The 27,845-nt window shown below is 44.6% G+C and overlaps 1 protein-coding gene across 1 annotated transcript in view; it reads right to left on the bottom strand.

Moving 5' to 3' along the window:
- Positions 1-27,845, bottom strand: part of LOC309557644 (F-box only protein 44-like) — a gene marked incomplete at both ends in the record, with an annotated part of 100,665 nt that overhangs the window by 10,314 nt on the left and 62,506 nt on the right. Inside the window, 2 exons of the mRNA XM_082260435.1 lie at positions 4,612-4,738; positions 7,709-7,746. Of these exons, the coding sequence (XP_082116561.1) occupies positions 4,612-4,738; positions 7,709-7,746 (165 nt within the window). The remainder of the gene's footprint in view (positions 1-4,611; positions 4,739-7,708; positions 7,747-27,845) is intronic.

Raw genomic sequence — 27,845 nt, 5'->3', positions numbered from 1 at the left:
TTGTGCCTCAGGGGCACAAGAAAAAGGTAAACCGTTCAGGGCCTCTGGAGGGAGCAAAAAGACTTGGTCGGTTAAGCCCAAGACTAGCCAGTCCGGTTCGGCGGACAAATCCTCTTCTGCATGAAGGGGTAACCTCACCCGTTTCTGGGGTGGGGGGGATGTCTGCGTTGGTTTCAGGAACCCTGGACATCCTTGATTCAGGACATAAGGGTTCACAAACGAATTCGTTCAGGGTACAAGATCGAATTTCGGTCTCGCCCAGCAGACAGATTCTTTCCCTCAAATATTCGTCTGTCTCCAGATTGCTTGCGGGATCTCCGGGAGGCAGTGCAGGACCTCTTAGCACAAGAAGTGGTTGTGGCGGTTCCTCCGCAGGAATGATTTTGAGGTTTCTATTCAAACCTGTTAACGGTTTTAAGAGGACAAGGTGGGTCCAATTTTGGACCTCAAGTCACTGAACCGCTTTGTGCGGGTGCAGAAGTTTTGGATGGAATCCATTCGGTAGGTAGTAGCGTCTTTAAATCAGGGGGATTTTCTAGCCTCCATCGACATCAAAGATATCTCAGTTTTGCAGTGGCGGAGGAGCACTTTCAATTTGTGACTTTACCCTTTGGTCTCTCCTTCACTCTCAGAGTCTTCACAAAAGTTTTGGCTCCGGTGTTGGCATTGCTACGCAAATGAGGGATTGCGATCCTAGGATACCTGTACGATCTTCTGCTGAGAGGAGCTCCGATTGCTGATGGAAAACAATCTCTCCTTTCTACAAACATGCATTAGACCCTTGGGTCTGATGGTGTCGACCTTTGAGGCGGTCACATTCGCTCAGTTTCATTCCAGGCCTCTGCAGACAGAGATTCTTGTGGAACAAGGATCCATGGTCCTTAGACAGTATGATATGTTTGAGCCGCCTAACGAGGTCAACGCTGTCTTGGTGGCTTCTGTCGCCGCCTTGAGTCAGGGTAAGTCCTTTCCCCACTGTTGTGGACGGTGGTCACCACGGATGTCAGCCTGTTGGTGTGGGGGGGGGGGGGAGTGCTGGACAATCTCTGTGCCCAGGGACTTTGGTCGACAGAGGAGTCTTCCTTACCAATCAATGTTCTAGAACTCAGAGCAATCAAGCTTTGCCTGCTCCACTGGACGAATCAGCTACGAGGTTCCCCGGTTCGGATCCAATCAGACAATGCCATGGCTGTGGCCTACATCAATCATCAAGGGGGCACCAAGGGTGCCCGGGCAGCCCAGGAGGTGGCTGAGATTTTGACAAGGGCCGAGGAACATGTTCCGGCTCTTTCCGCAGTTCACATTCCGGGAGTGGAAAATTGGAGTTGTCAGGTTCTGGATCAAGGGGAATGGCCTCTTCATCTGGAGTTATTTGGTCTCCTGTGTGTCCATCGGGGCACCCCGGAGGTTGACCTATTTGCATCTTGTCTAAACAGGAAGGTGCAAAGGTTCGTGGCCAGGGCTCAGAACCCTCTAGCCGCCGCTTCAGATGCATTGGTAGCTCCTTGGAGCCGGTATCGGCTGATTTATGCCTTCCCTCCGATACAGCTGTTGTCGAGATTTCTCCGCAGGCTGGCGGTGGAAAATGTTCCAATGATTTTGGTGGCCCCAGACTGGCCTTGTCACAGACCTGGTAAAGAAGGTCATCAAGCCACCCTGGGGGCTGCCTCTAAGGGAGGACCTGCTGTCCCAAGGGCCGGTCTTCCATCCTGCTTTACGGTCGCTGGCTTTAACGGCATGGCTGTTGAAGGTCAGGTTCTGAGAGACAGAGGTCTCTCTGAGTCTGTGATCCCTTCCCTGTTGAGGGCTAGAAAAGTGACTTCCAGGAAGGTTTATCATCTTATGTGGAAGATGTATATTCCTGGTGTGAATCGCAAACTTTGCACCCTCACTTGTTTTCGGTTGCGAGGGTCTTGGCTTTCTTGCAGAAAAAGGTTGAGCAACGGTTAGCCTTGGGTACGATAAAGGACCAGGTGTCGGCCTTGGCGATATATTTCCAACATCTGTTGGCTGCAACTCCTTTGATCCGCACCTTTGTTCAAGGGGTGCATCATCTGGCTCCTCCGTGAAGATCCCCATTGCCTCCGTGGGATCTGAATTGGGTTTTGTCTGTTCTTCAAAAGTCTCCTTTTGAGAATATTAGAGACATTTCTCTGCTTTCGTTATCTCAGAAGGTTGCCTTTTTGGTGGTCATTACTTCTGCCCCCATAGTGTCTGAGTCGGCGGCGCTTTCCTGTCGTTCGCCTTATTTGGTCATCCACAGAGAGGTGATTCTCTGACCTAATCCGTCTTTTCTTCCTAAGGTGGTGTCTGATTTCCATTTAAATGAAGGCATTGTTTTGCCTTCACTCTGTCCTAATCCAAAGCATCCCAAGGAATATGCATTGCATTCTCTGGATGTGGTTCGGGCGATCAGGGTTTGTCCTTTCGGAAATCAGATTCTCTTTTTGTCCTTACTGAGGGATCTCGTAAGGGTTTGGCTGTGTCTGCTGTGACTATATCCAGATGGATTAGGCAGAAGGTTGTTCAGGCCTATTCATTGAAGGATCAGGTTCCTCCTTTACCTGTAAAAGCGCATTCTACTAGGGTGCTAAGTGCCTCTTGGGCTTTTCGCCATCAGGCCTCTGTTACTCAAGTATGTAAGGTGGCGACCTGGTCGTCCGTGCATGCGTTTACAAAATTCTACAAGGTAGATTTATTGGCATCTTCAGATGCCTCCTTTGGCCGCAAGGTTTTGCAGGCTGCTGTTTAAAGAGACTAGTTTTTTCCTCTTTCAGGGGTTAATTTTTTGTCTTTTTGGGTAAGCTCCTGTAATTCCTTATTGAGCTTGTTACCCAGTTGGCTATGTTTTAGCCTTTTGGAAATACATTAACTTTTTTGGTTGTGTTCTTCCCACCCCTCATGCCTACACTGCTTTGGGACATCCCCATGGTCAAAAAGCATAGCTGTTGCGTCTATCAATGGACGATAGGGAAAACTGGATTTTTGTAAGAACTTACCGTAAAATCCTTTTCTCTGAAGACCATTGACAGATGCAGCACGCACACCTCTGTTTGGGGATGGTTTGTGTCTTCTTTTTCACTGCTTGCTACGTGTGTGGGGGGTTATGCCGGAAGGGACAGCCCCTGTAGGCGTGTCAGTGAATTTTTTTCAGTACCTAGTACTACTCCTGTAGATGGCGCATAACCCAATGGTCAAGGAGCATAGCTGCTGCGTCTGTCAATGGACTTCAGAGAAAAGGGTTTTACAGTAAGTTCTTACAAAAATCCAGTTATTGTTTGCATTAGCAAAGCATGCAACTGCGATCAGTGGATCATGGGTGCCATGCTTAGGTTTCTGCACACTATTTCCCAGCCTCAGGTGCATTATCTGAGTAGATAAAGTAGCTGTGTGGGTGAGCCATGCAATTTACATAAAAGTACAGGATGCTATGGGCAGAAGCACCCCACGATTGAGGCTAATTCATAGTACACCCTAAATTTTGGGTGCACATAAAACATGGTCAGAAAGGTGGACTAAAGACAAAACCTTTTTTAATTTATTTTTTTTGTAAGTAATGTAGGCCAGTCAAGTTCCTCCAGCCGAGACTCGCTCATCCGTGTCTTTATGGACCTTGCTTTGTGCACTGGTCCAAATCATTTGGTGGAGTGGGGATTATGGTGAGGGGTTGGGCTTGGCCCCTTCGTTCCATGGAAGGGAACTCTTAAGGCATCAGCATACCAAGACATTTTGGACAATTTCATGTTCCCAACTTTGTGGGAACAGTTTGGGGATGGCCCCTTCCTTTTTCAATATGACTGCACACCAGTGCCCAAAGCAAGGTCTATTAAGACACGAATGAGCGAGTTTAGGGTGGAGGAACTTGACTGGCCTGCACAAAGTCCTGACCTCAACCCGATAGAACACCTTTGGGATGAATTAGAGTGGAGACTGCAAGCCAGGTCTTCTTGACCATCATCAGTGCCTGACCTCTCAGATGTGCTTGTCGAAGATTGGTCAAACATTCCAATAGACACACTCCTAAACCTTGTGGACAGCCTTCCCAGAAGAGTTGAAGCTGTTATAGTTGCAAAGGGTGGGCCAACTCAATATTGAACCCTACGGACTAAGACTGGGATGCCATTAAAGTTCATGTGTGTGTAAAGGCAGGCGTCCCACTACTTGCGGTAATATAGTGTATCTTTATTATATAAGCATCTCTAAAATGCAATTCCACCACCTAAATAATGTGACTTTTAAAACTGAAGGAGACTGGGAGTAGGTTTATGTTTCTTTTGGGGCCATTCAGAAGAGAATACTGCTATTGTTTATGATTTGGCAAGTAAAACAGTCTGCTCCCCTTTATGTGATGGAGACGAGGAGGGGGAGGCTTTATGTAGTCCAGCAAAGGATAACTAGGTACGGCTGACACTGGTCTGAATTTCAGTGTAGTAGAGACACAGTTGCCAACTCAAACAGGCCATTAGTAGCAGAGCGCAGAGACGTATTCTGTAGCTTTTTTCCCCGGAGTTCAACCATCCCATGTCCCATTAGAAGTGTAAAATGAAAATCTATAAAACAGTTTACAGCATTTTTGTGTTAATGACATAAATGAAGGAAAATTGGCCTTACTCAAAAGAGGTTACAAAGTATTTTGTGACTGATGGATTTGGAAAATTCACTCCTTCACCTCCAGGCAAATCTTCCACCGCCCATTGATCACCGCCATTTGCATTTATCGTCCAGTTTGTCAAACCCTCTGAAGCGGGGGAACACAGAATCAGAAAACACATGTAGTTTAGACAACACAAAGCAAAATGAAATTCCTGTTTCTGCCAAGGCTGTCAGTATAAATGTTATGATATAAAATTGATTGTAGGCACACATCGTGAAGTCTGCTTTAATAACTTCCACATATGTGGAATTATTAAAGCAGAACTCTAGCCATGAACCTCATATTAAAAAAAGTCTAATAAAATATATAGATAAAACCTGTGTTAGCTGTAATATTCAGCTTCAATACACATATTTCCCCCTCAGTGCCTTTCTGCTGATGGCCATCATCATTCCTTCCACTTCCTCTGAGCCCAAGTCATCCTGGGCCTATCTGTACAAAGATTGAGACGTGATCCAAAATGTAGTGGTGCCACATCCCATGAAATGAGTGAACACAAATAAGGGGGAAAGAAAAAGGACAGTAACCCCCAAGGATAGTAGGACTTTGTAGGCATCCACTGATTAATCTCACAAAAAAGGTACAATCTTAAGTAGTATAAATACAAACAAAATTTGTTGATATCAAATTACATAAAAACTATCACAGGGATGAATATACACTAAACCAAAAGAACCCATGTGTGGTCCGACAAATAACAGGGTCTATGTCTGAGGACCATAAATATGGTCCACCTCCTGGGGATTCCGTTGGAGCTAGGAGACCTAGCATAATGAGTATGCATTCTATCAGTGGCGGCTGGTGCTCCATGGGCCGGGGGGCAGACGGACCACACCATACCCCCCCCCCCCCGGACCACACCAGCTCCAGCCCGCACATTTAACCCCCCCCCGGTCGCTGGCTCACTCACCCTGGGCAGGCAGCGGCGGCGACTTCCCCCTCAGTCTCCTCCATGGGTTGGGCTTCCCCTGCGTCTCATCCCTCCTCCTCCTCTTTGGTCAATAGCATGGCTTGTCCTTTCGGCCAATCGGGAAAACGGGTCTTCCTGATTGGCCTGGAGGAGAATCAGTGTGGCAATAGCGAATATTCATTCGCTATTGTCACACAACTGGGTGGGCTTAGGGCGTAGTGCTCTGCGCTCCGAGTCCACCCTTTTTTGAAGCCTATTAGAGCCTCTGGCTCTAATCACGTGCTTCAGAAAAAAAAAAACCCCATTGGAATCCATGCGTCCGGTGCACTGCTTGTAGATTAGGGGGCCGAACACATGAATTGGGGGGGGAGGCACCCCTGCGCCCCAAATGGACGGGCCACCACTGCATTCTATAGTATACAGTATAGTATATATTATAATATATTGAATATTTCTGTGTACTATAGAATGTATACTAATTATGCTATGTCTCCTAGCTCCAATGGATTCCCCTGAAGAAGCTGCATAGCAAAACGCGTAGCGATTTTATTGGGATTTTATGTGATAGACCAACACAAAGTGGCACATATTTGTGAAGTGGTTGGAAAATGATAAATGGTTTTCAACATTTTTTACAAATAAATATGTGTGGCGTGCATTTGTATTCAGCCCCCTTTACTCTGCTACCCCTAACTAAAATCTAGTGGAAACAATTGCCTTTAGAAGTCACCTAATTAGTAAATAGAGTCCACCTGTGTGTAATTTAATCTCAGTATAAATACAGCTGTTCTTTGAAGCCCTCAGAGGTTTGTTAGAGAATCTTAGTTAACAAACAGCATTATGAAGGCCAAGGAACACACCAGACAGGTCTGGGATAAAGATGTGCAGAAGTTTAAAGCAGGGTTAGGTTATAAAACAATATCCCAAACATTGAACATCTCACGGAGCGCTGTTCAATCTGTCATCCAAAAATGGAAAGAGTATGGCACAACTGCAACCCTACCAAGACATGGCCGTCCACCTAAACTGACCGGCCGGGCAAGGGGAGCATTCATCAGAGAAGCAGCCAAGAGGCCCAATGGGAACTCTGGAGTAGCTGCAGAGATCCACAGCTCAGGTGGGAGAATCTGTCCACAGGACAACTATTAGCTGTGCGCTCCACAAATCTGCCCTTTATGGAAGAGTGGCAAGAAGAAAGCCATTGTTGAAAGAAAGCCATAAGAAGTCCCACTTGCAGTTTGCGAGAAGCCATGTGGGGGACACAGCAAACATGTGATGAAGGTGCTCTGGTCAGATGAGACCAAAATTGAACTTTTTGGCTTAAAAGCAAAGTACTATGTGTGGTGGAAAACTAGCACTGCACATCACCCTGAACACACCATCCCCACCGTGAAACATGGTGGTGGCAGCATCATGTTGTGGCAGAGACAGGGAAGCTGGTCAGAGTTGATGGGAAGATAAGATGGATGGAGCCAAATACTGGGCAATCCTAGAAGAATACCTGTTAGAGACTGTATAAGACTTGAGACTGGGGCGAAGGTTCACCTTCCAGCAGGACAATGACCCGAAACATACAGCCAGAGCTACAATGGAATGGTTTAGATTAAAGCGTATCCATGTGTTAGAATGGCCTAGTCAAAGTCCAGACCTAAATCCAATTGAGAATCTGTGGAAAGACTTGAAAATTGCTGATCACAGATGCTCTTCATCCAATCTGACAGAGCTTGAGATATTTTGCAAAGAAGAATGGGCAAAAATGTCCCTCTCTAGATGTGGAAAGCTGGTAGAGACATCCCCAAAAAGACTTGCAGCTGTAATTGCAGTTAAAGGTGATTCTACAAAGTATTGACTCTGGGAAGGGGGGGGGGGGGGGGCATACAAATGCACGCCACACTTTTCACATATTTATTTGTAAAAAAAAAATTAAAAACCATTTATCATTTTCCTTCCACTTTGTGTCGGTCTATCACATTAAATCCCAATAAAATATATGTTTTTGGTGGTAACATGACAAAATGTGGAAAATTTCAAGGGGTGTGAATACTTTGTAAAAGTTCTGTAAGCACATGTGTATATATAAAAATGTTTTTCATGTAACTAATCACATTTTCTTTCATAATCTCAAATAGGAATAGGAATCTCACCCAGAGCACGTGGATTTTTGATCAAGTTTTTTTTCTGGCTGGATAGGAGAAAATTATTATTAGTTATTGGTGAAAGATTAACATTAAAACATCGGAAAATCTTAAAACCCAAACAGACTCTAAAAACACAAACTACAGTATTTAAAAATGTTTACAACTCATGTTGGCCATACAGGTATCAATTAGAGGTTTGTGAAATTGGTCAATTTTCCTTGGCTGACATTTTGTGCGTTCGTACTGCTTGGACCTTAAAGGGGGTACACCCCAAAACCTTGTCCTGAAAATCTGGATTTTGGTGAATGAATGAAAAAAGTATCAGACAGTACTTAATAGTGAAGGCTAATTTTTGGTTCTGGGTTTTAAAACAATTGCTAGGAGTTATGGATGTTTGGCAGGAAATATGCAGAGTCTTCTGTCAAAACTTCTTCCACTTTCCCCTAGTGATTTTTTACGTTCTGTGTTCTGTACGGCGCATGGACCTCGGTACACTTACAGCATCTCTAAGATGTCATGAATGGGCCTGGTGCCGAGGATGATGTAAATCAGGGGTGCTCAACCTGTACCCCGTGGAGCCCTTTGATGTGGCCCTAGACCTCAAACCAGAGTCTACACTAAATTGTCAAAAGTATTGGGACGCCTGACTTTATGAACTTCCGTGAATTGTGTAATCCCATACACCAAAAACAATCCTGTGTGTATTGGCCTTTGTTCACCACGGTGCCCTTCACCCCAGCTAAGGGTGTCTTCTCACCTGCTTGGGTGGACCCCACTACCTAAAGGAGGTCAGTATGCGCCTTTACAGTGTAAAAGTGGCACTGCTTCCACTGACAGATCAAATCCAATCCACAGCTCTCAGCGTAGTGTCATATACACTATACTACCAAAAGTATTGGGACGCCGGCCTTTACACGCACATTATTATTATTATTATTATACAGGATTTATATAGCGTCAACAGTTTGCGCAGCGCTGAACTTTAATGGTATCACAGTCTTAGTCCGTAGGGTTCAATATTTTTTACTTTCTGCTATAAAATATATTCATTAAAAAAAACGTAAAAAACATATTTCTTCATCAGTTTTGACCAATATGTATTCTGCTACATGTTTTTGGTTAAAAAAAATCCCAATAAGCGTATACAGCGCAAAAGGTATAGCATCTACAAACTATGCGATAGATTTATGGACTTTTTTTTCCATTGTTTTTAATAGTAATGGGGGCGATCAGCGATTTTTAGTGGGACTGCGATAATGTAGCGGTCAAATCTGAAACTAACTGACACTTTTTGGGGACCAGTGACACCAATACAGTGATCGGTGCTAAAAAAAAAAATTGCACTGTCACTGTATAAATGACACTGGCAGGGAAGGGGTTAACATCAGGGACGATCAAAGGTTTAGGTGTGTCCCCTGGAAGTGCTTTCTAACTGTGGGGAGAATGCTGTGACTGGAGGAAGACAGAGATCCGTGTTTGCTTAGCAGAAACACAAGATCTCCATTTTCCTCCCTCACAGAACGGCGATCTGCCTTGTTTACATAAGCGAACCTCCGTTCTGCCTCTCATAGTTTCTATCTGTAGTATTTGTGCTTCATGCACGCTGGGAGAAAGGGTTTGGTTTGTCTCTGGGCTGTTTCATTTGCTTTAAATTTTTCATGACCGCCTCTATTTTTGAAGTGTATAAAAACCTGTATTTCTGTCCAAAAAAAATTATTCCTTTTGGTTCTACCTCAATATCTTGTCTGCGTACGATGATTGGGGTAACAGGCTGGTATTAGCATACTCTACTCTATTAAACATACTCTACAATCTACATATCTATCTATTCAGCTAAACTGGCTCAATCCTGTTGCCAGTGCAGTTCTTGCCTGTGTTCACAAAGGTTAGACACAGATCGACCTCCATTGCTATACCTTTCCCCTTGTGACTTACAATATTGCATTCTGATTTCTGGAGGAGAGAAGATTGAGGAAATGCTTCCTCCTGCCTGCAGCACACTGATGACATCAACTTGTCCTAGGCAAAGTCACTGACTGGAGTTCAAGGATGGCTTTTTAATGAGAAAAGGTGGCGTTTCTGAAATATATTATTGTTGTATATAATATGAATTGATTCATGCAGGCTTGAAAAGTTACCGCCATACCTTCAACTGATAATTTCCATTTAAATCTTTGTATCCTGGAGCTCTACATTTTCCAAAACTTGTTCTGGCTGAGAATTACTGTTCTTTAACAATGTTATCTACTTCTCCCTATCCTGCATGGTGTGTGCACAGAAAATTGGTCCCATAGTGTGTGAACAGGTCAATGGTAATCTCACCTATCTGTTCTCGACATATTTTCAGCTAAACAGGATCTCACGTCCGCTATTTAAATGAAATAAAACATAAGAGAAATACAATTAGCATGCAAAAAAAAAAAAGTCCATACATACAGCAAAAGGACAGATACCGAGAATTATACCCAACATACAGAGCAAGAGAAGCGGCACTGTGCAGAGTCCATACATACAGACTAAAAACTGATTTTGAGAATGCTGCTTTCCAGCTCTGAAATTTGGGATACACATTCTTTAACCACTTGCCAGGGGCGGACTGACAACACTCAGGGCCCCTGGACTAAATAAAGCAAGGGCCCCCTGTCAGGCCCCACCGAAGACCTGCTCCTGGCCGCGCCCCTACATTTTGCACAAAGTACAACTGGGACCTGGAGAGGGGTCTCTGTCTAACAGTGTTCATTAGAGAGTCTCTGTTAGAGAGAGACACCCCTCCAGGACCCATTAGAGACTACAAAGGAGTCTAATGGGACCTGGAGTGAGGTATCTCTAACAGAGGCCCTTTCAGTGTCCAATGTAGAGTCTGTTAGAAAGACTCCCCTCCAGGCTACATTAGAGACTAAACAGAGTCTAATAGGACCCAGAGAGGGGGTCTCTCTCTCTCTCTCTCTAAGAGTGCCCATTAGGGATTCTCTGTTAGAGAGAGATTCCCCTCCAGGACCCATTAGAGACTAATGGGCCCAGGAGGGTAGTCTCTCTCTAACAGTGTCCGTTAGAGAGTCTCTGTTAGATAGATACCCCCCTACAGGACTCATTAGAGATTACAAAGGAGTCTAATGGGACCTGAAGGGGGGTCTCTCTAACAGAGGCCCTTTCAGTGTCCAATGTAAAGACTGTTCTAAAGAGTCCCCTTCAGGTCCCATTAGAGACTATAACAGAGTCTAATAGGACCTGGAAGGGGGGTCTCTCTCTAACAGTGTCCATTAGAGAGTCTCTGTTAGAGAGAGACCCCCCCTCCAGGACCCATTATAGACTACAAAGGACAGTAATGGGACCTGGAGGGGGGTCTTTCTCCAACAGAGATGCCCCTTTCAGTGTCCATTAGATAATCTTTGTTGGAAAGAGCCCCCTTCAGGCCCCATGAGAGACTACAAATGGAGGGAGCATCTTGTCTAATGGAGGGAGCATCTTGCTAACAGAGTGTACAGTAAACACTTTCATTCACTCTGGTCCACATGGGACCCCATCCTTGTGTCATGACTTTCACCCCTGCCCCAACCTCCCACAAAGTAGAAATAAAAGTGGCACTTTTTACCTTAACTATGGGTACTGTAGCTGTGACTGGCTCCTGTGGGTGGTTGGCTGGCTGGCTCCTGTGGGTGGCTGGCTGGCTCCCTGCTGTGGGTGGCTGGCTCCCTGCTGTGGCTGGCTGGCTCCCTGCTGTGGCTGGCTGGCTACCTGCTGTGGGTTGGATGACTGGCTCCCATATCCTCTGTGGCTGGCTCCCTGCTCTGTGGGTGGGTGGATCCCTGCTGTGGGTTGGTGCGCAGGTAGCTGGCTGGCACCCTACTGTAGCCGGCTGGCTCCCTGCTGTGGGTGGGTGACTGGCTGGCTAGCTCCCATATCCTCTTTGGCTGGCTCCTTACTGTGGGTGGATGGCTCCCTACTGTGGGTGGGTGGCTGGCCGGTACACTGCTGTAGCTGGCTGGCTCCGCCGCCCTCTGTGGCTGGCTCAAAAAAAACAAACTTGCGGCGATCATCTTTTTCGGGCCCGCGTTCAGGGTGGAATAAGCCAGAACTCAGGTGTACGGAGGCGTAAGGCACAACATACTTACTGGTGTCGGTGTCACATAATTTCATTAGGTACATGTGTGTGCTGCGCGTGGGGGTGCGATTGCGGTGAGACTAGGCGACATCCTATGACACCGGCCCAGAACAAGAGAGCATCCTGCCCTCCATCATTAATCTATACAGCGGGCGGGAGGCAGTTAAAGTAGTGTAGTTCTAAGGCTTGTTCCCACTAGTAGTGCTCTCTTCATCGAGCATTTGACAGGCAGTGAGGTGAGGAGGCATTGTTTCATCAGCTCATCGTATATATAAATACAACTTCCGCGCTATCACTATAACTAAATCTATGAACACTGTGCTAAAAAAAATAAATGATATAGGAGGCAGCTAAACATCAGTCTGCATCCAACCACCTGTGCAAATGCAATAATATATATAACCTTCAAGGGTGCAAAAATCTCCTTCAATACGTTAAGTGTATAGATTAATTAAAATATAAAGTTCTTCAGTGATCATAAAAATAATATTAATAAAATAAAATACAATAACTATTATATACACAAATATATATAGTAATGTTGTGTAATTTCCAGAGGTATGGGGGCTGTGTAATGTAAAGAGGTCCAAAGGTATGGGGGCTGTGTAATGTAAAATGGGTCCAGAGGTGATGGGGCCGTGTAATGTAAAGAGGTTCAGAGGTATGGGGGCTGTGTAATGTAAAGGGGTCCAGAGGTGCAGGGGTTGTGTAATGTAAAAAGGTCCAGAGGTATCGGAGCCGTGTAATGTAAAGGGGTCCAGAGGTTTGGGGGCTGTGTAATGTAATGTCTTCCTACATTTTACACGCAGTTATAGCTGCAGTCCTATAGATTCTATTAAGTTGCTGGGTTTTGTTTCTGCATTTTCTGAAAGCGCACCAAAAATCCCACATGCTGCAACTTTAGCGCACTTTCGGAAACCAGGAAAATTATTTTTTTTGGGGGGGGGGGGGGGTGGCACCATGTTTTACTGCACCAGGTGACACTAATCCTAGTGACACATAGTAAGTGTGCCACTGCCAGTTACATGTATTTCTGTATGGTGCCCAATGACAATTCTCTGCAACGTTTTTGCATAGGAGGAGGAGGGGCTGGGCCACACCGGGGAGCAGAGGGAGGAGGATTCTACCAGGTTTCGGGCTGCAGTGCACAGAGGCGCTACATGTGACGTCACTTGAATCCAATAAGACTGCTAAATAAACATCCAAGAGTCCAAGTTCATTTAATAAAAAAAATTTAACATAGCAGAATAGAGCCAATGTGATTTGGGTGCCATACACACTCCCAACGCAAACAGAACAAGTACAAATACAAAACGCATACATCTAAAGGTAAAAGGACGTAATATAAAAATGATAACGCAAATAACAAATAGTAATGAATATAAATGTCAAAGGGTATATATCTATTTGTGTATATATCTTGTTGCAGTAAATAGCAAACTCAAAGATAACAGTATCTTACATAGAGACAAAAAGGTCACAACACTTCATTAGCTAAGTGCCGGTTCACATTTCTGCGATGCGGGAACACTGCGAATATACTGCGTGTTCCCGCATCGCATCCGAAACCCTGGCAGTTCACACTGCCATATGCGATACGATGGGGGTGTCAATTAGAGGTTAACTACACCCTCAGATCAGATCATATATCGCAGTGCGATCTGAAAGTTCGCACAGAATCGGATCGCACTAGAGTGAACCACCATGTGATCCGATTCTGCTGCGGACCAAAAAAAAGGGTCCTGTGCGAGTTGGGTGCAATTGTGGTGCAAATTCAGCCATACATACTGTATGGCTAAATTTGCACCGCACAGAGATCGCATGTAATTTTAGGAGCAGTGCACTCCAAATTACATGCGATCTTTGTGATCGCAGAAATGTGAACCGGCACTATCAGTGAAATAAATAGAATGATATGCCCTATCTCAATAAAAGCAGGATAATATTACAGTTAATATATATTACTTGCCGACCGGCTGCCGCCTTTTTACTGCGGCAGGGTGGCTCAGCTGCGTCCAGTAACGTAGTACTACGTGACTGGAGTGCATGTGGTTTCGGCGGGCGCCCGTGCTCTTGCTGTGTTTAGACACAGCGGGAGGCGGGGTGCGGGAGGAGTGGCGGCGATTGCGGCTGCTCTCCCACGATCATCCTGGAAACCGAGAGAAGACCCGCCTGCTTATGTAAACAAAGCAGGCGGATCTTCTCTCAGACAGGCATGGACAGATCAGCAGTTTCAACCAAGCTGAGTTTTAAGCTAAGCAGCGGGAGCCATAGTTCAGTGACACGACTAAACGACTAAACAACAAGACATACATGAGGGCACAAAAATGTTAATCGGAAATGTGTACTCCTAAAGCATTTGATATAAGGAGTAAAAGCATAGTTCGAGAATTCAGATGGACTCGGGTGAGCAAAAACCAAATAAATCCGCAGTAAAAAGAAAAGTAAAAGAAAACATATATCAATATGAAAGTGTCTCAGAGTGGAAAGGAAGTGGATAAGGTGTATTAGCAGATAAGAAAGGGTCTGAAGAACATTAGAAGACATCATACCTGGGATTTACTGCTTGGAAAGTTTCAGGAGGACAGATACACGCCTGTGTAAGTGAATGCCGCAATGGTGAGCGATGTTCCTATGAGGGGGTTTAAATAGAAGAAATGTGAAAAGGGGAGGGGGGAAAGGATGCATGGGATGGGACCAATGAAGGAACGTGTTGATGACATTGACTAGCCCTGAGGGAGAAGGAAGGAACTTCTTGGAAAAAGATGGGGAAACTCATACAGCATTGCATAAGGAGAGATTGATCTACACATTTAACCACTTGAAGGCTTTTTCTGGCACTTTTTGTTTACAAATATAAATAAGTATTTTTTTGCTAGAAAATTCCTTATAACCCCCAAATATTAAAATTTTTTTTTAGCAGAGACTCTAGGGAATAAAATGGTGATCATTGCAATTTATGTCACATGGTATTTGCGCAGTGGTTTTGCAAATGCAATTTTTTTGGAAATACACTTTAATGAATTATAAAAAAAAAAACACACACAATAGTTACCCCAATTTTTTTGTATAATTTGAAAGAAGATGTTACATCGAGGAAATAGATACCCAACATTACCCACTTTAAAATTCCACACGCTCGTGGAATAGCGACAAACTACGATACTTAAAAATCTCCATAGGCGACGCTTTGAACACCTTTACAGGTTACCTGTTAAGGCTCCATTCACACTTGTATGACTCCAAAGTTGCACTGACTTTGTGGTGCAACTTTAACACAACTTTGGATGGGTGCAACTTGGATACGACTTTGGCTTTGATCAGTGACAACGGACAACTGTTGCACCCAAGTTGCATTGTATAACATTTAGACCCTGTTCACACCTGAGCGTTTTTCAGCTCGTAGAACGCTTATCTCTGAAGTTCCAAAACGCCCAACAAGCAAAATCCAATTCATTTTAATGGCCCCTGTTCACATATGAGCATTTTGGTGCCTGAAGCAAAATTCCTGAAGCTCAAAAAAAGTACATGAGCATCTTCCTTGGCAGATTACAAGAGTTTTTAGATGTCAATGCCTGCCTCCAAACACCTGCAAAAAACACCTAATTGCTGGCTGGCTTACCCTTTCATGGGGAGCGCCTATTTGGTGACAATCTATTCTAGATAAATATATCCAAAAGATTTTGGAGGGGAAGAGTGCCCTGCTACCATTTAAAAGCAGAAGTAAACGTCCTTCCTTTAAGGTATCTAACACTCAGACTCCCAGTACTTCTAATCCCAGTCAATTTCAACGGCCCCAGCCATCTGGATCTAGAACCAAGCCTACAGGTCAAGGGCAGAAGAAACCCTGGGCCAAGAGACCTACCAGGTCTAGCTCTAAATCTACCTTGTGAAGAGGCGTACCCTCTCAATGGGGTGGGGGGAAGGCTGCTATGGTTCTCTGAGGTCTGGGTGGAAATGATTCAGGACAACTGGGTTATTTCTACTATCTTGCAGGGGTACAAACTAGAATTTTGGGTGTTTCCTCATACTCGGTTTGTAAAGTCAAACATACCTGCAGATCCTCTAAAAAAGAAGATCTCTCTTTCTGTCTCTGGACCATCTAAGGCCTCAAGCAGTGATTACAGAGGTTTTGGCCGACGAGAGATTCAGGGGTTTTTACCCAAACCTTTTTCCTAGTCCCCAAGCCAAACAGGGATTTCTGAGATCTATTCTGGATCTCAAAGCTCTGAACAAGTTTCTAAACACTCACACTTTCCAAATGGAGTCAATCTGCTCAGTCATAGCCTCTTGGCAGGGAGGAGAATTTATAGCATCCATAGACATGAAGGATGCATACCTTCATGTGCCTATCTTTCAGGCCCATCAAAGGTTTTTGCACTTTGCAGTAGAAGACCGTCATTTTCAGTTCGTGGCTTTGCCCTTCGAGCTGGCCACGGCTCCATGGGTGTTCACAAAGATCCTAGCTCCAGTATTGGCTGCTCTAAGGTCTCAAGTGATAGCAGTGGTAGGATATCTAGTACTTATAGACCGATCGGCTTCGGCTCTAAGCCAGAATGTGTTCCGGACAGTTCAGTTCTTGGAACGTCTGGGTTAGATTCTGAACTTGGCAAAGTCAGCATTGCACCTGGTCCAGCATCTGGAATATCTGGGTTTCATTGTGGATACAGTACAGGCAAGGGTATTAGAAAGGAGCCTCCCCATCAATATCCTGGAAATCAGAGCAGTTTGTCAGGCATTAAGGTACTAGACGCTCATACTTTGTTGGTTTCCCATAGGGGTACAATCTGACAATGCCACGGCTGTGGCTTATATCAACCATCAGGAAGGAACCAAGAGTCAGTCAGCCCAGAAGGAGGTGGATCACATCCTATCCTGGTTGGAAAAATTTGTTCCATGCCTGTCAGCGGTTTTCATGATGGGAATAGAGAACTGGCAGGTAGACTTTCTAAGTTGCCTGCAAATGTTTCCAGGGGAATGCTCCATACATCCTGAAATCTTTGCTTTAAAATGCCAATGCTGGGGGGGGTCCCGGATGTAGATCTGTTGGCATTAAGGTTCAACGACAAGTTGAAAGAATTTGTGTCCAGGACCAGGGATCCACTCGCAGTCGGAGTGGATGGCTTGGTGACTCCTTGGGAGGTGTTTTCCCTGATCTATGCCTTTTCTCCAGTTCAAGTATAGGGGAAGTCAGTAATCCTGGTGGCTCCGGCATGGCCCAGGAGGATTTGGTACACTCAAATTCTAAAGTTGGTAGTGGTAAGGCCTTGGATTCTTCCACTGCATCATATCAATACTCATATCGGTCAAGGCCAAACAACCTGAAGTGAAAACGGCAAATAGCTGGAATAATTGTTGGTTCAATATACATAGAGGAAATTGTTTTTTATTTAGAATGGAGGATCAGGGAAGCATCCTAGTTATTTTTCCATACCACCCGAGGTGAAACCTTCAAGGAAAAGTTGCAGGGCCACGGAACCCCCAGGTCTCAATGAGATGATTTCCTTCAGACCTTTCCTTGAAGGTTTCACCTCGGGTGGTATGGAAAAATAACTAGGATGCTTTCCTGATCCTCCATTCTAAATAAAAAACAATTTCCTCTATGTATATTGAACCAACAATTATTCCAGCTATTTGCTGTTTTCACTTCAGGTTGTTTGTTCTTGACCGATATGCAGTGGCGTAGCGTGGGGGGTGCAGGGGGGGCCGGCCGCACTGGGCGCAACATCTGGGGGGGCGCATCCGCAGTGTCACTCTGTCTGTCTGACTCTGACATACACAGTTCACACACTGTCTGCACCTATGGCTGAAAATGGCGGGTCGGGGCGGGGCTGGACTGTGCCTCACCTGTCCATTGGTGTAGGGTGGGGTGGCGTTGCAAGCCAAGCCCCGCCTATGCCGCCTCTCTTCACTGCTCAGTCAGTTTAGAGTGGGTTTTTTTTTCTAATCACCTGATTAGAGCCAGAGGCTCTAATAGGTTTCAAAAAAGGGTGGACCTTCTGCACCCTGAGCCCACCCATTGTGTGACAATAGCGAATGAAAATTTGCTATTGTCACACGGATCCTCCTCCTGGCCAATCAGGAAGCAGGTTCAGGGCATGCTCATTGTTTCTCCGCTTGCGTGTCATGCCAGCGAAGAAATTCCGTGCCGGTGGAGCGCTAGTTGGGGGAGGCGCCGAGCTCCGGCGCTCCAGGAAGCCCACATATGAGACACAGCTGAGCAGCATCATCAATTGGTATTTAAACAAAGCTCTTTTGGCACTCATTTGCAGTTTTGCCTGCCATGAGCGTGGTTGTTCCTTGATCTCTATATGCACATGAAGGTAAGCCCCCTATTCATGACTCTATACTATCTCACATCTGATACTCCAAGATATAGAACATATACTTTGATGCACATATTTACATGGCTTTTAAGCACATATATATGCGATATTGCCTTTAATGTGCATCTCAATCTATTTTTTATTTTTATTTTTTACTCTTTTGGATATTTTTCTTTTTGAGCAGACCATTCTTTGATTTTTTTTGCTCTACATGGTCTCTAGTTTTTTGGACTTCAGCCGCCCTACCAGCTTGGGCTGTAAGCATGCACTCTGAATAGCCATATTGGGATTTCCATCTTTGCTAATCGTCCCTGTCATGTCTCACCGGTCAGGCTTTCCACAACTTTGTTGTTTTTAACCTTTGCAAGCGACATAAATCTTACACAAACGCAGCTGATGCAAGTGTTCTATACCTAATGAGCAATGTCACTTATCTGTTTAATATACATTGTTATATTTGAATTAATTTGTTATATATATGTATATATTATTTGTAAATGTATCTAATTGTTGACAGAGCACCACTTAAGATTAGAACTAACCCTGAGGAAGAAGTTACTACATACTTCGAAACGCGTTGGGTACTTACCTGCTGTTCTAATGTGGTCATCACCTGCATCTTGTGACATGTAATATATATTGCTTGCTGATTTTATGCTCCCCATATTTATGTATTTTCAATAAAGTATTGTGTTGATATCTTATATACGTTGTTTCAATATCAGTTTTTGGAGTGCCGTTAAAATCCCACCACTAGGGGAACACTCTCTCTTTTTTCAGTTGTAACGTGGATGAAGAAGGATTGCCAACCAATAATGATCCCTCTCCTTGATACCACGAATCCTGGGGTCCTTTTGCTGGCTTTGCAGCATCAGGGAGGCCATACAGCGTAAGTTTGAGGAGGCATGAGATTCTGAGTCCTCTGGATCACTAAGGATGACAATGTCAGGAGCAACCTCTCCCCAGCCACGTACAACTACTGGGGTTTCTGGGGAATGAAAACCATCCCTTGAAGACTGCTGTATGTTATCCTCTACATCCATGCTGATACAATCCTCCTCCTCCTCCTCTTCCTCCTGTGTGTTTTGTGGCCCAACAGGAATGGTATCTGCATAAAGGGGGCCCTGTCCATGATTCCACGAAGCGTGTGCTACAGCAGGAAGACTAGAGGGACAGTGTCACTGATGCATGCATCGTCGCAGCTCATCATCCTTGTGGCCTCCTCAAATGGTGACAGGACAGCGCATGCATTCTTTATCAGCAGCCACTGGCGTGGCGAAAATAAGCCAAGCTCCTCTGAGCCTGTCCTTGTGCCATACTCACACAGTACTCATTGATGGCCCTCTGCTGCATGTGCAGCCTCTGCAGCATTGCCGATGTTGAGTTCCACCTGGTGGGCATGTCACAAATGATGCAGTTGGAGGGCAGGTTGAATTCCCATTGAATGTCAGCCAGCCAAGCACTGGCATTGTAGGACAGCTGTAATTGGCCAAAGACTTTTCTGGCCTGCCTCAGAAGATCTTGGAAGCCAGCTTACCTGTTCAAGAAACGCTGCACCACCAAATTCAGGACATGTGCCAAGCTTGGAACATGTGTCAAGTGTCCCTGTCGGAGAGCGGAAAGAAGGTTGGTTCCATTGTTGCATACAACCATTCCTGGCTCAAGCTGCTGTGGGGTCAACCACCAGACACACCAACTGAAGCACTGCATGACATCTTTTAGCCTGACTGCTTGTGTAGCCCCTTGAACGCTTAGGGAGCACTGCTGGTTCAGAGGACAATTCAGCAGAAGAGACCATAGAGAAAGAAGAAGAGGAGGGGTTGGAGCAGAGAGATGTGGCAGAATCACCACCAGCTTTTTGCAGGCATAGTGGTGGAACAAGCTCCAGCAATAAACCCTGTCCTGTATCCTTCCCAGCTGCCAGCAGAGATACCCAGTTCGCCATGAAGGAAATGTAACACCCCTGACCATATCTGCTGGACCATGAGTCAGCAGCAATGTGAACCTTCCTGCTGACCGCTCTATCCAACGAGGCCAAAACATTATCTTCCACATGATGGTCTTACGTGAAAATAAATTTATTTTTGGAACCTGTCACTGGGGTACAGCACATTCTGTCAGATGAAAAGGCAGCAGCTGTAGTACCAGCAATTTGGCCAAACTAGCATTTAGATGCTGAGCATGTGGTTGGCTGGGACAGTAATTTTTTTTTTTTTTTTTTACGGTTCAGCAACTGGGGTAGCCAAATTTGCCTGCTGGTCAGATCAACAGGTGGTGTACTGCTAGCAGATTGGGTGCAAATACCTGTGGCACCCTTTGCCATACCATCATCCCTCTCAGTGCAGGTTTTTGAGAAGACTTGAGGTATAGTAGGGGTAGAGATCCCAGATGAGGAGCAAGGAGAAGTCTGCATTTTATTATGATGTGGGTCTTTCAGGTGCTGTTGCCAACGGACTGTATGGCAGGTCGTCATATGGCTTGTCAAGCATGTGGTGCCCAAGTTGCTGGTGTTCTGGCCGCGCTTGATCCGCTTCAGACAGATGTTGTAAACAGCAACGCTGTGGTCTGCTGCACATGAGTTGAAAATAGCCCACACCAATAATGTTTTGGAAGTGAGCGGGGAGTTAGCAGCGCCCCGCATCTGTGAAGCTCTGTGGTGTGGTGCAATAGAGTTAAGCCAGCCCCCGGAGGACATCCTGCCTCGTTGAAGTTGTTCCACCTCCTACTTCTCCTCACTTTCCTCCTCTATTCTCTCAGGCATCCAAGTACAATCAGTGACCTCATCATCCCCTCCCTCCTCGTCATGGGAGCAAACTTGGCAGTAAGCTGCTGCTTTCGGAACATGACTGCTAGTTTTTTGTCCGTCATTGTCACCCCCTCTCTCTAGGCTTATGTTATTCCCTTCCTCAACCCGGGAACCAACATCAGAGCATTCAAATTGCTGCGCATCCTCCAGCATCCTGTAACTGACACTATGATCAAATAATTCAGGTGACTCCTCTGTGCATGATGGTGAGGCTATGGAAGGAGTAGCTGTAGATAAGGTGCCTGTGGAACGGGCCGCCTTGGCAGCTGCGGTGGAAGGCAAACTAATATGAGCCCTGGTGATGGAGGATGAGGACGACTTTGTTATCCACTCCATCAACTGTTCTGCATGTTATGGCTCAATAACACGGCCAGCACCAGAAAAAAGGACAAGCATGCCCCGCCTGCAGAGGATGGGGCGACCACCACTTTTCACTGTGAACACAGATACTGCCTGCCCTCTTTTAGTGGCCTGTGTGCGTCTGCCTCTCCTTGTTGGCCTATCGGACATGATGGGGATTTTTGGGGGGGGTTTTATAACTTTTTATTATAGAGTGTGGGAAGGGAATATGGTGCTTGGGCACAATACTTTTGTACTTGGTGCACTATAAACCATTTTATTATAGTTTTTTTTTTAATAAAGAAAAATGTAATAAAGCCAAAAAAAGAAAACCCCTGCTGATGCAGAAGGAATAGCACCTACGGCACAAAAGGGGGGACAGCAATTATACCCTAAATAAAATGAGTGTTGCTGCGCCACAAAAAAAAACCCTACTGGTGCAGAAGGAATTGCACCTGCAATGCAGAAGGCGGGACAGCAATTATGCCCTAAATATTATTTGTGCTGCTGTACAACAAACAAAATTCAAAATAAAAAACCCACTGCTGACGCAGAAGGAATAGCACCTGCGATGCAGAAGGGGGGACAGCAATCATACCCTAAATATTATTAGTTCTGCAGTGCCACAAAAAATTAAAAACCCCACTGCTGACGCAGAAGGAATAGTACCTGCGAAGCAGAAGGGGGACAGCAATTATATTCTAAATATTATTAGTGCTGCTGTGCCACAAAAAAATTAAAATAAAAAATAAAAACCACTGCTGATGCAGAAGGAATAGCACCTGCGATGCAGAAGGGGGGACAGCAAATATGCCCTAAATATTATTAGTGCTGCTGTGCCACGAAAAAAAAAACCCACTGCTGATGTAAAAGGAATAGCACCTGCGATGCAGAAGGGGGGACAGCAATTATGCCCTAAATATTATTAGTGCTGCTGTGCCACGAAAAAAAAAACCCCCACTGCTGCCGCAAAAGGAATAGCACCTGTGATGCAGAAGGGGGGACAGCAATTATGCCCTAAATATTATTAGTGCTGCTGTGCCACGAAAAAAAAAAAAGAAGAAAAAAACCCACTGCTGACGCAGAAGGAATAGCACTTACGACACAAAAGGGGGGACAGCAATTATGCCCTAAATAAAATTAGTGGTGCTGTGCTACAAAAAAGAAATCACTGCTGACGCAGAAGTAATAGCACCTGCGACACAGAAGGGGTAGTGCTAATACTGCAGCAACAGAACCTGATGCTGCAACAAAAAAAAACTGACTGCACTACACTGTGTTACACAAGAATAACCACAGTATTTCACTAAACTGACTGCAGTACACTGTGTTACACAAAATGAATCAGCACAGCACTACACTACACTGACTGCACTTCACTGTGTTACACAAGATACATCAGCTCTACACTACACTGCACTGACTGCATTAAATATCAAAGCACAATCCACTATCTACCCTGCCTAATCTCTACTCCAAACACACAACACACGGCTGCCGTGTAAGCAGCCTTATATAGTGTGGGGCTAATGATTGGCTAAAGGAACCCTGCCTTTGGCAAATCATGGCTCTGACAGGACATTGTGCTGTGATTGGCTGGAGCATACAGGTCAGCTGCATGCTTTGGCCAATCACAAGCACTTAATGAACTGCAATCGCACAGTGCATTATGGGGCGCTCATCGGCGGGAGAACTTCCCGCCGAGTGCCCCATTTTGTCGCGTGCTTAGCGAAAACACGAACACTCGATGTTCAAGTCAAATGTTAAGCCCATCACTACCTGCCACTATAATACCTTAGACTACCCAGACCTGCCAATATACTACACTATACTACTCAGACCTGCCACTATAATGCCCAAACCTGCCACTATATTGCCCTATACTACCCAGACGTGTCACAATAATCCCTATACTACCAAAACCTGCCACTATAACACCATGTACTATCCAGACCTGCCACTATTATACCCTATACTACCCAAACCTACCACTATAATCCCTAATACTACCCAAACCTGCCACTATAATGTCCAAACCTGCCACTATAATGCCCTATACTACCCAGACCTGCCATTATAATCCCTATACTACCAAAACCTGCCACTATAACACCCTATACTACCGAAACCTGCTACTATAATGCCCTATACTACTCAGACCTGCCACTATAACACCCAGTACTACCCAAACCTGCCACTATAATGTCCAAACCTACCACTAAAATGCCCTATACTACCCAGACCTGCCAGTATAGTACCATATACTACCGAGACCTGCCACTATAATGCCCAAACCTGCCACTATACTACCCAGACCTGTTACTATAATAAACCTGTCATTAGATACTGCTCACTGACTTCCCTGTCACTACATACTGCTCACTGACTTCCCTGTCACTACATACTGCTCACTGACTTCCCTGACACTACATACTGCTCACTGACTTCCCTTTCACTACATACTGCTCACTGACTGCCCTGTCATTACATACTGCTCACTGACTTCCCTGACACTACATACTGCTCACTGACTTCCCTGTCACTACATACTGCTCACTGACTTCCCTGTCATTACATACTGCTCACTGACTTCCCTGTCACTACATACTGCTCACTGACTTCCCTGTCACTACATACTGCTCACTGACTTCCCTGTCACTACATACTGCTCACTGACTTCCCTGTCACTACATACTGCTCACTGACTGCCCTGTCACTACATACTGCTCACTGACTTCCCTGTCACTACATACTGCTCACTGATTTCCTGTCCCTACATACTGCTCACTGACTTCCCTGTCACTGCATACTGCTCACTGACTTCCCTGTCACTACATACTGCTCACTGACTTCCCTGTCACTACATACTGCTCGCTGACTTCCCTGTCACTACATACTGCTTGTTAGGATCTTTACCCTCTCAAATTACTTGCAATGCTTTTTGAACTGAAGTCTGGGAGACTTCTTTAAGTTGCTTATTGTTTTACAGTTTGTGCTTAAGAAACAAGTCTTACATTGAAAAAGGTAAAGTAGCTACAGCTCAGGTTTATCCACAAGGCCAATTCCTGGAACATACTTACGCCATAATCTACTTACTGGAAAAGTTGTTTTTAATAAGTAATAATTAAGGGAGAAACATGCAAAAAAGATGAAATGCTTATGTATGGAGAATGTATTCTTAGGGTTCACTGAACACACCCTATGTGGAAAGGAGCCTGTTCTTGTATAGTAACACCTCATGGGCAGACAGAACCAGTAATATCCTGTATTGTATATTGCATAAAAGATACAGAATGAGGAAATAAAAGACGATTTTCAACCTTGTTGTTTCAATTATTGTGTCACTCCCTGGCCAGGTTTGGGCGTGGTGAATGGAAGTGAATACTGGTAAAAAAAAGGTCAGATAAATGTGAATCAATATAATAACAGAACATTATTATTTTGGTAGCAGTAGAGGTATATAAAAAGGAATACGGTAGATTTTCTTTTAGATCAGCGATTCCAAATTGGTGTTCTGCGAAACACTATGGTCCCGCTAGAACAAAATTGGGGTTCCGTGGCATTTTCCCACATCCAAGATGGCCGCCGCTACCGGCTGTTCCCGGAAGGTCGGAAACCGCAGAGATCTGCCACTATAATGCCCAAAACCTGCCACTATAATACCCTATACTATCCAGACCTGCCACTATAATACCCTATACTATCCAGACCTGCCACTATAATACCCTATACTATCCAGACCTGCCACTATAATACCCTATACTACCCAAACCTGCCACTATAATTTCCAAACCTGCCACTATAATACCCTATACTATCCAGACCTGCCACTATAATACCCTATACTATCCAGACCTGCCACTGTAATACCCTATACTATCCAGACCTGCCACTATAATGCCCAATACTACCCAAACCTGCCACTAGGGATGAGCTTCGAGTGGAAGGTAAGTTAGACTCAAACATCGTTCGTCGAATGACGAACAAATGTGCAGCCGCAGGGTGTAGGGTCATTGTGCGGGCGATGAGACAGGGATAGGCATGCGATTGAGGCAGGGAGAGAGTAGGTTTTTTTGGAGTTTGTAAGACAGTGCAGAGACATTTCTAGCAGTGTAGGGAGGGCCAGGTTCCTGTGTGAGGTAGGGAGAGCTTTCTTTTTTAACGTCAGATACCAGTCAAAGTATTGTTCATCGGTCAGTGGTGGAACATTCTATAATATTCACAGACCTATTTGATTATAGATCACTTCAGATATCATTCAAAGTATTCATTGGTCAGTGGTGGAACATTCTATCATATTCACAGACCTATTTGATTATAGATCACTTTAGATCTCTGTCAGAATATTCATTGGTCAGTTGTGGAACATTCTATAATATTCACAAACCTATTTGATTATAGATCACTTCAGATATCATTCAAAGTATTCATTGGTCAGTGCTGGAACATTCTATCATATTCACAGACCTATTTGATTATAGATCACTTTAGATATCTGTCACAGTATTCATTGGTTAGTTTTGGAACATTCTATAATTTTCACAGACCTATTTGATTATAGATCAGTTCAGATATCATTCAGAGCATTCATTGGTCACTTGTGGAACATTCTATAATATTCTCAGACCTATTTGATTATAGATCACTTCAAATATCAGTCAGAGTATTCATTGGTCAGTGGTAGAACATTCTATAATATTCACAGACCTATTTGATTATAGATCAGTTCAGATATCAGTCAGAGTATTCGTTGTTCAGTGGTGGAACATTCTATAATATTCACAGATCTATTTGATTATAGATCACTTCAGATATCAATCAGAGTATTCATTGGTCAGTTGTGGAACATTCCATAATATTCACAGACCTATTTGATTATAGATTATTCAGATATCATTCAGAGTATTCATTGGTCAATTGTGGAACATTCTATAATCATCACAGACCTATAGGGTTATAGATCACTTCAGATATCAGTCAGAGTATTCATTGGTCAGTGGTGGAACATTCTATAATATTCACAGACCTATTTGATTATATATCACTTCAAATATCAGTTAGAGTATTCATTGGTCAGCGGTGGAACATTCTATAATATTCACAGATCTATTTGATTATAGATTACTTCAGATATCATTCAAATTATTCAGTGGTCAGTTGTGGAACATTCTATAATATTCACAGACCTATTTGATTATAGATCAGTTCAGATATCAGTCACAGTATTCAATGGTCAGTTGTGGAACATTCCATAATATTCACAGACCAATTTGATTATAGAGCACCTCAGATATCAGTCAGAGTATTCATTGGTCAGTTGTGGAACATTCTATAATATCCACAGACCTATTTGATATAGATAACTTCAGATATCAGTCAGAGTATTTATTGGTCAGTTGTGGAACATTCTATGAACATCACAGATCATCCATCTATAGGATTAAAGATTACAACAGATATCAGTGATCATTGTTAATTGGTCACTTGCGTACATTTATAACCACCACAGCTCATCTATAGCGCTATCAATTCCATCATATCAGGTCATTGAGTATCTATTGGTCAGTTGCGTATACCCTATATTGATCTGTATCAACATCATGTCTGAAAGGCTGACAAGGAGAGGCCAACGCTCACAGGACATGAAAAGAGGGCAAGCAGCCTCTGTGTCCATTATGAAAAGTGGTGGTCACAGTCGACATAGTGAACCCTCTGCAGGCGGGCACGCCTGTCCTTTATTTCCGGTGCTGCCCGTGCTATTCAGCCACAACATGTGGAAGAGTAGGTGGAGATGATCAAGAAGCCGTCATCATCTTCCTCTGACACCCACGCGCCCAGTAGTTTGCCTTCAAACGCAGCTCCCAAAGCGGCCCGTTCCACAGGCTTCTTCTCCACAGCTACTCATTCAGTCGCCCCACCATCATGCACGGAGGAGTCACCTGAACTATTCGATCATAGTGTCAATGACATGCTCCTGGAGGATGTGCAGCAATTTCAAACCTGTGATGTTGGTTCCCAGGTTGATGAAAGGAATAACGTGAGCCTAGAGAGAGGGGGTGACAATGACGGACAAGAAACCAGCAGTCATGTTGCCACAGATGAAGCATATTGCCAAGTTTGCTCCAGTGACGAGGAGGGAGGGGATGATGAGGTCACTGAGTGTACTTGGGTGCCTGACAGGATAGAGGAGGAGGAGAGGGAGGATGAGGAGGGCGCACAACTCCAACAAGGCAGGATGTGCTCTAGGGGCCGCCATAGCAGTAGCCAACCTATTGCGTCACAGCACAGAGCTCCACAGATGCAGGGTGCTGCAAAATCCCTGCGGACTCCAAAAAGTTCATTAGTGTGGGCTGTTTTCAGCATCTGTGCATTAGACTGCAGCGTTGCTGTTTACAAACTCTGTCTAAAGCAGATCAAGCTTTGCCAGAACACCAGCCGCTTGGGCACCACATGCTTGACAAGGCATATGATGACCTGCCATGCAGTCCGTTGGCAACAGCACCTGAAAGAGGCACCAGATCAAAACAAGCATACATCACCTTGCTCCTCCTCCTGCGATCTCTAACCCTA

Source organism: Pelophylax lessonae, assembly GCF_965119305.1.
Source record: "Pelophylax lessonae genome assembly, chromosome: 6".
Lineage (NCBI taxonomy): Eukaryota > Metazoa > Chordata > Amphibia > Anura > Ranidae > Pelophylax > Pelophylax lessonae.
The sequence above is the reverse complement of the archived record's forward strand: the minus strand, read 5'-3'. Positions and strand labels throughout refer to the sequence as shown.